This window comes from Carcharodon carcharias, chromosome 30, assembly GCF_017639515.1.
Source record: "Carcharodon carcharias isolate sCarCar2 chromosome 30, sCarCar2.pri, whole genome shotgun sequence".
In the NCBI taxonomy this organism is placed as follows: Eukaryota; Metazoa; Chordata; class Chondrichthyes; order Lamniformes; family Lamnidae; genus Carcharodon; species Carcharodon carcharias.
The window spans coordinates 35,231,908-35,244,222 of NC_054496.1; the positions used below are offsets into that span (position 1 = coordinate 35,231,908).

The 12,315-nt window shown below is 40.4% G+C and overlaps 1 protein-coding gene across 6 annotated transcripts in view; it reads right to left on the reverse strand.

Moving 5' to 3' along the window:
* LOC121271280 (EVI5-like protein) overlaps window positions 1–12,315 on the reverse strand; it is a 410,054-nt gene that overhangs the window by 145,147 nt on the left and 252,592 nt on the right. For 4 of the 6 annotated variants that reach the window (XM_041177135.1, XM_041177133.1, XM_041177130.1 and 1 more), the window contains one exon: window positions 1,780–1,812. The exons of the other annotated variants lie outside the window; for them this stretch is intronic. In XM_041177135.1, coding sequence (XP_041033069.1) covers window positions 1,780–1,812 — 33 coding nt within the window. The remainder of the gene's footprint in view (window positions 1–1,779; window positions 1,813–12,315) is intronic. 6 annotated transcript variants of the gene reach the window in all.

Consider the following 12,315-nt stretch of genomic DNA (forward strand, 5'->3'; position numbering starts at 1 on the left):
TTGAGCACAAACCTTTAGAGTGCGTCACAGAGCAAGCACCAACAGTTCAACTGAATTCCATTGGCCAGTTGCTTACATAAATTGGACAATTGATATATAGAAATAAGATCTAGTGACACGCAATCATATATCTGTCATTACCCATTAAAACACCATTACTTAAAATAATTATAACTCTACATGACTTAAACTCCTTACCCTAGGTTTAATACTTTGCAAAACATATCAAAAAGGTCCTCTGCCCCGCTCCCGACCCAACTCCAATTCCCCCAACAAATTAAAAAATTATGTGCATGAAAAATCAAAAAGTATTCCTTTACAAACTGGCTGCCAGAAACACAACATTTCTAAAATAGTTAGGAGGCCAATTTGTCTCGTGTTATCTTTACTGTAAACTAACAATTCTGCATTCAGAAGCCATGAATGGAACAGAAGTTGCCACTTCTTCAGCTATTCCAGCACTGTGTCTGATTATAGCAGTGTCCGCGCAGCACTCCGGCACACTGCTGACCCACGATAGAAACATGACTCCAAGTTCTCTTTCCAAATGGTCAGTTTAGGATGAAGTATGCTGAGAAATATAGCCTTTATTTCACCAACCTCAAGGTGCTTCACTGAGTTTTTTTAATCAACATCAAATATCAAGCAGCACATTGCAATACTGTATGTATATATATATATATATATATATATATATATATATATATATATATATATATATATATATATATATAAATAACAATGTATGACAAGGAACATAACTGCATTGATCAATAGGCGACATGAGCCACCATATCACAGCACTGTGTGCAGTACTTACATTTTTAAAAATTTAAAACAATATCAATCTAGATAGAAACAAAGAATGTTATCACTCCTGGATCACACTGTTAATAACCACTGGTCAAAATAAGCATTAAAACAATGCTGTGATTGGGACCATTAACCAGGTTTTTCTACTTGCATGTGTGTCAGGTCAGATATGCATCGTTCCAAGGTATTTCACAGTGTGACAAGGAACATTACTTCAAGTGCGTTGCATGCTTTAGTGAAGAGTAGCATTAGTATATCCCTGTGGTTATGAAGGTTTAAGGGAGCCTGCAGCATGCACCCACTGAGGTACACAGGTTAAACCCAACAACATCACATGAAGTCCTCTCCATCCAGATGGGCTGGTTAAATGCTCAGACTTGTGATACACAAGAATGTTGAATCTTGCCGTTCTAGTACAATCTGCTACACATTATATTACCCACTTTACAGTATACAGAGTAAAGGTATTACAGCTGGTACAATTGGCACACATCATCCTGGTAGCTGTTGTACCCAAATATACAGACTCACTCTTCCACCCCATGTTAAATATCAGCTCTTCTTTCTGTATTGGGTACACAGCTTTCAAGCAAAGTACCAAATACACCTGTCACAGGGTACATGTATATGCATAATTTCCCTTTACCCAGTTTGTACTGCAAATCATAGCTGTGATTTATCCTGAGGACAAGCCACCTACCCCCACCCCCTGGTCAATATGCAGACTGCCCAAACCTGGGTCCAGGCAGCTGTTCCTGTGCATCACTAATCTTCGCATTTACTTACCACAAGTGGCTGCGTGGGCGAGGCCTGAAGCCTGGATTAGTGAGTGCTTCCACAGGGATAACATGCAGCATGCGGGTGAGTGTGACAGAAGGTTACCTCACCAGATGAGACATGTAAAATGGCACTGCTCTGGAGGGGTTAGCAAGTTTAACGGCCATGGAAGAAAGTGGGAAGTCATACCTGGATCAATCTATCTGCCAAGGCAGCACTTTCCTACAGGGGAAAATCCACAAAGGAGTAAAAGGAAGAAAGAGAAAGTTTCACAGAAAGACACCACTAACACAGTAGTAGAAAGTTCATTTTACATCGCCCACACCAGTACTTACAACTCAGAGATATGACCAGCCATAAGCAGTTATAAAGTCTGCATTCCCTGCACTCAGTTCATTTTTGAGAGGGGGTGAAGAAAAGGGAAGGAAGGATCTTTCTAATACCAATTCCAGTCATTTTGTTTAGTTTTTAATTGGACCTATGCATTAGGTAGGGTCACTGCTACACCCCCAGCAGACCAAGTAGATCCAAGGTAACATATAAAGCATGTCTCCCACATTCCCAAATGAATGGATTGGAAGCAGAATTCTCTTCGCCTTCATTAATTTCTCACAAAAAGTTTTCTGAATATAAAAAAAAATTCATGGGGAGAATGCAGCTTTAAAAGAAATAAGCACCGTTAACACTTTCTTGTCCAAATGAACATTGTGTTCAATGGTATTTTCACCAGTTTCAAGCACAGCAGCCACTGGATCACATGATATCTGAATCTTGAAGGTGCAGTAACACGTCTGAGTTATGGAGATGTTGGCTTTGAGCTGATACCACGGCACCGGGACAGGACTGGCGGCCAGCAAGATGCCCACTCTCAACACACACCCAGGGCACCAAATAATACAGCAAAAAACAGATCAAGTGCTATGTGACACAGTGCTGCAGGGGATAAAGAGAGAATCTATCCCATTAATCACCACCAAATCTACATGGGAGAAGCTAAGTTGACTGTTGAAAAGAAATCTAAATCTGGAGTGGGTCAGGTAATCGTCTAGGCAGATATCTTTTCCAAAAAAAAGGCAATACTCTCTCTGGTGAAAAGCAAACATGGGCCCTTGAAATGGCAAGATAGTGAACTCCCCCCCCCCCCTCAGGATATGCAGAAATACACATTCCCCACAACCTCCTGAATATAATGCTGGAGATTTGCAATTCCAGGCTACACGAGAGGTGGGTAAACTAGAGTCACAAGGCCAGGATTGGCTCCAACTGAAAACACAGGTCAGTGAAGAGTCTCAATGACTGGGAAAGGATGTAGCTGTCTGGTACACTCCTGAGGCTTGGCAACCTTGTACTGTAACCTCAACATACTTCAGACCCTTCAGGATGCCTGGATACAAGGCTGGTTAGCTTCACCTGGACCTTGGACATTAACAATCAGTGCAAAAAAATAAATCATTTAACAGGACAAGACATGCGACTGTCGGGTATAATGACTGCTGCAGTTTGGGTTAAATAGAGTGAAGTGAATGCAGTAGTGTTTCTTTCTTTCTTTGAGCTAGATTACAGGCTGTCCACAAAGCAGAACTGGTTTAACTTGTGTCAAGTAAACATGACCCAACTCCACCTATTGTAATTCTGGTATCTAAAGGGTTGGGCTCATACTTGCTCCTGTACAGACAAGGACATGGTCTCCCCAAAGCCAGGTACCCTCCCTGCAGCGGCACTGCCCAGACACACACTGCTGGCCACATAACCGGGAACTCACATGGTAAGCAAAACCATGCAACATAATTCACCCTTGTGCTAGAAAATAAAGTTTTAAACCCAGGAGTTACCGGTGTTCCAGTGCTTAACCCAAAGATTTCTGAGGACTAGCACACACATGTGAGTGGAGGAAGTGGTATAGATGTTAAAGCCTTAAGAAAACAAGAGACACAAACTGTGCAGCTTTAACAAGGATCAAAGAAAAAAATTGGGGACAACCTCCTTGTTGACACAGGTGTCCAGAGACTCTCTTCTTTAACCTAGGTCTTGTATGTTAAAAAAAAGTCAGCTGGAGACAAAAGAAAACTGTTTTACATTTTACCAAAGCTAGAAAGAACTGGATTTGCTGAACCTTTACTTGGTTGAATGAAATCAGTCTGATTATTTTCTGTAATCTTGTAATGAAAGATGTATTTTCCCCCTTTGGGAATGGATTAGTAATAGCTGCAGGACAGCAGAAAGCTCACAGCCAAACATTCCATTGCCAGCAAACTCATCAGTGCATCACTCCTTCTGTAAAGGACATAGTTTAATTTTCCTTGGGCTGTGGCTTTAAAAACTACCACGGCTGCAGTTTAAAAGAGATGTTCACTGGAACAGGAAGAATAAAATCTACAATGTTGCTATTATGGAATAGCGTGCGCCAGGTTGGGCAGAATGGTGCTGGAAAGGAGACCTGGTTTATGAGGGGACTGCCTCACGATGGCATTTTGATTGGCTCCTGACCAAGAGGCCAGGTTCTGTGCAAGGATAGTGCAGCAGATCAGCTCCTAGCCTGAAAAGAAGAAAGACCTGAAACCTCTCCTCTGTGTTTTGTAAGACTCCAGTAATCCTGCCATTGTAGCTATCTGGCTATTCCACACATCTTGCTGTATCTTGCTTTCCTTGAGAAACCCCTGTCAAGAGGAAAAGGGGAAAAATCACCAGTAGACACATTAAAAGCAAGTTTCAACCAGTGGACCACAGATTGCAAGTGCTGGGAGACCATCTCATGTCAGCCACAACAATCTGCAAGGAATTTGGAAGAAAGCAATCAAAGTCAAGCCATCTAATCCTGAACTCCAGATTGGTGCTATTGAACTGTTTTATCTCACCCTTAAAATCCATGTTTTGTGTGTGTTTGTGTATAGGGGTTTTAGAGGGGGTAGAGTTTAAGTTATTGAGTTAAAAGGTAACAGTTCGTATCTCTTTCTTTTGCCACTGGTTAGACAATTTGTTTAATTAACAGTTATTTACTTGCTACAAACCTGGTGCTCATATTATATTAACCTAAATTAAACAGGTAGAATTGGGGCAATTTGGTGGTCAGATTAAACTTCTCACATTTGTCTCAGCTTGGGGAGCAGTGGGGCTTGATACTGAGGCGCACTATCCCCAGTGAGTCGTGACACGTGTAATTGTCAAATGGAACACTGCACAGTGGAGGAGTACGTCTGCTCAACAGGGGGAAGGATGTGCCCGAACACATATTTCCTGGTGGCCAATCATAACCTTAATTGACTCCATGGAAACGGCAGCATCACATCACTCTCGGCCAGATGAGTAACTGATAACAGCTCCATGTGCACCAAAGCTTATTGTGGGGAGAAGGGAGGAGCGTGAAGTGGTTGTTTGTGACCCAGGAGGTTTGACAAAATTTACATTGCGTCTTTAATTTTGTATTAAGCCTTCACATAAAATAGGCTCCAAATATTGTTTTTAAGTGGAGACATGCTAAGGGACACCAAGAATAGTGAGCAGGCTCCTGGTTTCTAGAACAGTTGGCCCCACTTTGGTTGTGACAGCTGAACTCCATACCCACACATGGAGCCATGAAACACTATGCAACCATGGGAAAACGTATGAAGGAGCTTCATATGGACCAGGCAAACCAAATTTCCATCAATAGTGTGGAGGATGATTTCATGGAATGTATAGAGAGTTTTCTAGATAATCATGTCAAGAAACAAACTAGGAGACAAATTGTTTTGGATCTGGTAATCTGCAATGAGAAACGGTTAACTAATAACCTTGTAGTAAAAGGGTCTTGAGGAAAGAGTGATCATAATATAATGGAATTTTATACTGAGTTTGAAAGTGATTCAGTGAAGTCCAAAACTAGGGTCTTAAATCTAAACAAAGCAAGCTACACAGAAATGAGGGGCAAGTTAGCTGTGGCAGATTGGGAAAGATATGACAGCAGACAAGTATTATCTGGCATTTAAAGAATCAAAACATAATTTGCAACAAATGTACATTCCTTTAGACACAATAAACTCTCAGAAAAAGTGGTCCAACTATGGCTAACAAGAGGAGTTAAAGATAGTATTAGATCAAAGGAAGAGACTTATAAGGTTCCCAAAAAGAATGGTAAACCTGAGGATTGGGAGGGTTTTAGAATTCAACAAAAGGAATACCAAGAAACTAATAGCGAAAAAGAGAATATGAGAGTATATTAGCAAGAGACAAATAAACAGATTGTAATTGTTTCTATGGGTATGTAAATAGGAAAAGATTAGTGAAATTAAACATAGGTCCATTAGAGGCAGAGACGTGTGAAATTAAAATGAGGAATAAGGAAGTGGCAGCGGGTTTTAAACAAATGCTTTGTATCTGTCTTCACGGTAGGAGACACAAAAACATCGTAGAAGCTTTAGGGAGCCAAGTGTCCAGCAAGAATAAAGATTGTAAAAGGCATCAGCTTAAGTTCAGAAATAGTACTGACAAAGGTAATGGGACTAAGTGGCGACAAATCCCCTATATCTGACAGGAGGGAGGGGTGAGTTTTGATGCATTTGATCTTCCAGAGATTCTAGAACAGCTCCCAAGGATTGAAAGGTAGTAAACATAATCTCAGTATTTAAGAGAGAAGGGAGAGGGAAAGTAGAGAATTATAGGCCAGTTAGTTTCACCTGAGACAAACGTAGGTAAAATACCAGAATCTATTATCAAGAATGCTGTAACCGGTCACTTAGAAAACCATAATATGATTAATCGGGGCCAACATGGACTAATCAAAGGGAAACTGTGTTTGACAATACTATTAAGAGTTTTTTTGAGGATGTAACTAGTAAGATAAGGGGAAACCAGTGGACGTATCTGTTTTTCAAAAAGCATTCGATAAGGTGCCACACAAGAGGTAAACAGTGCACATGGGATTGGGGTAATAATATATTAGCATAGATTGAGGATTGCTTAGTGGACAGAAAACAGAAAGAAAGAACATTTGGACATTTTTGAGTTGACAGGCTATAACCATCAGAGTACTGCAAGGATCAGTACTTGGTCCTCAGCTATTTACAACCTATATTAATGACTTAGAGGAGAGGGCTTTGCATAACGCATTCAAGTTTACCGACAATACATAGTTAGATGGGAAATAAGCGCTTAGGTAAACAGAAGCTGCAGAGAGATAGAGACAGGGTGGGCAAGAACATGGCAGATCAAATACAATGTGGTGAAGCGTGAAGTTATCTATTTTGTTAGGAAAAATCAAAAAGCATAATACGTTTTTAAATGGTAAATGCTTGGGAAATATTTGCATTCAGAGGAGCCTCTGTCCTCGTACATAAAAGTTAACATGCAGGTACAGCAAGCAATGGTATGTTAGCTTTTCTTGCAAATGGATTGGGGTAGACAAGTGAAGAAGTCTCACTACAATTATACAGGGCATTGGTGAGGATACAGCTGGAGTACCATGTGAAGTTTTGGTTTCCTTACCTAAAAAAGGATATACTTAGAAAAATTCAAGGCAATCAGGCAGAGTTTGTGAAAGGAAAATCATGTTTAACCAATTTATTGGAGTTCTCTGAAGGAGTCACATGTGCTGTGGATAAAGGGGAACCGGTGGATGTACTGTACTTAGATTTCCAGAAGGCTTTTGATAAGGTTCCCCAGCAAAGGCTTTACTGGATAACATATTGATATGGATAGAAAATTGGCTAAGTAACAGGAAACAGAAGGTAGCTATAAATGGGTCTTTTTTCTGGTTGGCAAGATGTAATGAATGGTGTGCCACAGGGATCACTGCTGGGGCCTCAACTTTTTACAATTTATATCAATGACTTGGATGAAGGGATCGAAGGTATGGTTGCTAAATTTACTGATGATACAAAGGTAGGTACGGAACTAAGTTGTGAAGAGGATATAAGGAGGCTACAAAGGGACATAGGTAGGTTAGTGAGTGAGCAAAGATTGGACAAATGGAGTATAATGTGGGCAAATGTGAAATTGTCCATTTTGGGAGGAAGAATAAAAAAGCATATTATCTAAATGGTGAGAGATTGCAGAGCTCACATTCAGAAGGGTGTCTTAGTGCATGAATCGCAAAAGGCTAGTTTGCAGGTACAGCAAGTAGTTAGAAAAGCTAATAGAATGTAATCACTTATTGCAAGGGGAATTGAATACAAAAGTAGGGAGGTTATGCTTCAGTTGTACATGACATTGATGAGACCACATCTAGAGTATTGTGTGTAATATTAGTCTCCTTATTTAAGGAAAGATGTAAACGCATTAGAAGCAGTTCAGAGAAGTCTTACTACATTAATACCAGGAATGGGCAGGTTGTCTTATGAGGAAAGATTGAACAGGCTAGGCTTGTATCCACTGGAATTTAGAAGAGTAAAAGGCAACTTGATTGAAACATATAAGGTCGTGAGGGGTCTTGATAGGGTTCAATGTAGACAGGATGTTGCAGTCACTGCTTAAAATAAGAGTCGCCCATTTAAGACAGAGATGAGGAGAAATTTTTTCTCTCAGAGGATAGTGAGCTTTTGGAACTCGCTTCCTCAAAAGGCAGTGGAAGCAGAGTCTTTGAATGTTTTCAAGCCAGAGGTAGATAGATTCTTGATTAACAAGGGAGTGAAGGGTTACTGGGAGTAGACAGGAGGTTACAGTCAGATCAGCCATGATCTTATTTAATGGCAGAGCAGGCTCGAAGAGCTGAGTGGCCAACTCCTGCTCCTAGTTCATACTTTCATATGTACTTGCTCCAGAGGAGGCGCAATGAAGGTTCGCTAAACTGGCTCCTGCGATGAGGGGATTATCCTATGAGGAAAGAGCGAGTAAACCAGGCCTATACTCCCTGGAATTGAGAAGAATTCTTAAGGGTCTTGACAGGGTGGATGCTGAGCAAGTATTTCCCCTGGCTGGGATTCTGAGAACACAAGGTTACAGTATCAGAATAATGGGGTCAGGACTGAGACGAAGATTTTCTTCACTCAGGAGGGAATCTTCGGAATTCTCTACCCCAGAGAGCTGTGGCTGCAAAGTCGTTAAGTATAGCCCAAGAGATCAATAGAATTTTTGGTTATTATGGGAACGAAGGGATATGGGAACAGTGCAGAAAGGTAAAATTGAGGTAAAATTGGAGCTGGCCTACTCCAGCTCCTATTTCTTATGTTCTCACCAGACTGGAATGGACAGTTTCTTTTTACAGGATCTGTACTGCAAGGTGAAATAACACATTCCCAGGAACATTCATCTTTGGTTTAACAAAGCAAAGCAAACTTACTCTTAGCAGAATGTAATCTATAAGTTAAGAAGCAGAAAGTCTACTGTAGAAGCCACTGGTGTGCGAGTGCCTCCCTGATTCAGAGGGCTTTGAGCTAAATAGTGGGGGGTGGGAGGGTTCACGTGAGGGGAGGTTTGGAAAGTTAGGGAGAAATGACAAGGCAATAGTGCAGGGTAGTGATACAGGTAATGGTAGCCAGAGTGAGATAGGAAGGGACAGAGCATATAAACATAACAGTGCCGCAGCAAATATAGTCAAAATAGGGAAAAATGGCTTTAAATTAATAGATGGGGAGGAGTGTTCAGATAAAGGGAGGTATGGAAATCCAAAGATAAAAGTTCAGGCAATGCGAAAGTATATCGATGTGGGCAAAAACAAACTGAGGAGGGGCAGGAAGAGACAGGGTTTAACAATAATAATACATCAGAGAGTAAGGTCCATGAAGGGAATAATGGTTTAAAAAAAATCAAACTGAAGTCACTTTCTCTGAATGCATGGAGCATCCGCAATAAAATAGATGAACCAGTGGCACAAATAGAGATCAATGGTGTAGATCTAATCACCATTGTAGAGACATGGTTACAAGGTGACCAAGGTTGGGAAATAAATATTGCAGGGTATACAACATTTTGAAAAGACAGACAGAGTGGAAAAGGAAGAAGGATAGCCCTGATAACAAAGCACGATACAAGGGCATTAGTGAGAAAGGATCTTGGCTCAGAAAATCAGGAGGTCAAATCAGTATGGGTTGAGATAGAAATAGCAAGAGTCAGAAAACGCTGGTGGGAGTAGCTTAAAGGTCCCCTAACAGTAGTTATAGCATGAAACAAGAAATTATTGGAGCAGGTAACTAGGGCAATGTAATAGTTGTGGGACTTTAATCTTCTTATAGACAGGTTGAATCAAATTGGAAAAGGTGGTCTAGAAGAAGAGTTTGTAGAAGAGAGGGCTAAATTAGTAATGTTATAGTAAAAGATCCATTGGGAAATAGTGATAACATAACGGAATTCCACATACTCCAATCACAAAAAAAATCTTAAACTTAAACAAAGTGTCATGAAATCCATTGATCTGTGCCCCCTTGGGTCTAAATTCACAATCTATGAAGATAGTAACATTTAAGGTACAGATATTCCAATGCTTGTTACATTGGTTCCTGCCTTGTAACAAGGGTGGCACCCTCTGGGAATGTTTTAATAGGTCATCAGGTCAGTTCAAGGATTAGTGAACAACTCTTCTTGAAGCAGTCTGCCAGTCAACAAGCATCACAAAGACAAAAAGGGACAGAAACAGGTCCCAGTTAAGTTAAAGAATGAGCTGCAAGGAGCAGACACTAATTAAAGGGGGTCACTGAGGTCAAGGCATCCCTTTAGAAGAGTGATTGTTCTGCTTGACACGGCCATAGATCTGAAAGTGGGCTTGTAAATTAGTGCTGAGTGTACTCAGGAATGCAGGGAGGAGGAATCTCAGAAGGAGAGATTAAAACCCTGTGAGGAAGGCCATTGTTAAAGCCGTCTGAGTGGGTGGGACCTTTGGAGTGAATTCCAAGGAGAAATCTTCAAAGGTGAAGCTGGGACTCCCTCATGAGGCTGAGTTTCAATGAGGTTTTTTTAACTTGCTGTTTACTGACGTCTGGGTGGGCTCGAGAAATCCATGGACTTTGTCTTGGTTGCATCTCTCGTTTACTCTGTAGTGCGGCGTGCTCAGCCACAGTCCGTCTCTTAATTCACATGTACCTCATACTTACCCTGAATATAAAGTATAAGGTACATATTGTAAATTGTTTTATCTTCCTGAACATGTATAGTAAAGTTTGTATTTTTCTGTTTGTTCAAACCCTGTGAACTCTTGTGGCTTTATTCCAAAAGCAGGTGACTTGAATCTCAACCTTTACCTACTTTAAACAAAATGCCATTGGTCCCTAAGTGAATCTCCCCTGATATCCCAGGGTCTGGCCAAGGATTGTAACAAAAGCCAACTGCATGGGTATATGGGGAGAGCTGGCTAAGGATGATGGAGTAATTAGAGTAAAAAGTATAGTGGTAAATAAAGAGTGGAAAACAATTCTAAATATTCAACAAAAATACATTCCAGTGAAAATCTAAAACTCAGTGAGAAAGATGTATCCTTGGCTTACTAAGGAGGTTAAGGGTATTATTAAGTTAAAAGAAGAGACTTATAATGTTGTAAACAATAGTAGTGAGTTTTAGAAACTAGCAACAGGCCACCAAAAAATTGATAAAAAGGGAAGGAAGAGTGAGAGTAAACTAGCATGAGTATAAGGACAGATTTTATATAATTATAGAAGCTCTTACAAAGGAAGAAACTAGCTAAAGTAAACATTGGTCCCTTAGAAGCAGGGACAAGATAAATTATCATGGGAATGAGCAAATGGCAGAGACATTCAAAGGCATTTTGTGTCTATCTTCATAGTGGAAGACACAAGTTACATACCAGAAATAAAGGGTAACCTAGGGGCTAATAAGAGTGAGGAAATGAAGGTAATTAATATCAGCGAGAAAAAGTACTGGAGAAACTCAAGGAACTAAAATCAGATAAATCTCCAGGATCTGATGCCCTACATTCTAGAGTTCTGTAAGAGACTGTGACTAGTGGAGTGCTGCAAGGATCAGTGTTGGGGATTCAACTATTTACAATCTATATTAATGACTTAGATGAAGAGACAAAGTAATGTATCTATATTTGCTGACAATACAAAGCTAGCTGGAAATGGAAGCTGTGAGAAGGATAGAGCGGATGCAAGGAGATATAGGTGGGTTGTGAGTGGCAACAAGGTGGCAGATGGAGTATAATGTGAGGAAGTGTGAGGTTATTCTCTTTGTTTGTAATAAAAAATTTGTAAATATTGGTCTTGAGAGATTTGGGTGTACTTGGACACAAAAAGTAAGCATGCCGGTACAGCAAGCAATTAGGAAAATGGCATTTTTGTTTACATTGCAAGGAGACTGGAATACAATAATAAAGAAGTCTTGCTACAATTTTACAGGACTTTGGTGAGACCACACCTGGAAACTGTGTGTAGTTTAGGTCTCCGTGTTTAAGGGTCAATTTACCTGCAATGGAGATGGAACAATGAAGCTTCACTAGATTGGTCTCTAGAATGACAGGGCTGTCCTATGATGAGAGGCTGAGTAAATTGGGTTTATATTCTCTGGAGTTTAAAAAAATGAGAGGCAATTCATTGAAACATTCAAGATTATGAAGGGCCTTGACAGGGTAGACCGATTGCCTAACCAGGGGAAATAATCTAGAACACAAAAACACAGACCTAGGATAAGGGACTGATCATTTAGGACAAAGATAAGGAGAAATTTCTTCATTGAAGGAGTCGCAAATCTTTAGCATTCTCTACCCAGGGGGTTGTGGATATGGCATCATTGAATATATTTAAAGCTGAGACATAGGTTTTTGGTCTCAGGGAATCAAGGGATGTGGGGAGCTGGTGAAAAGTT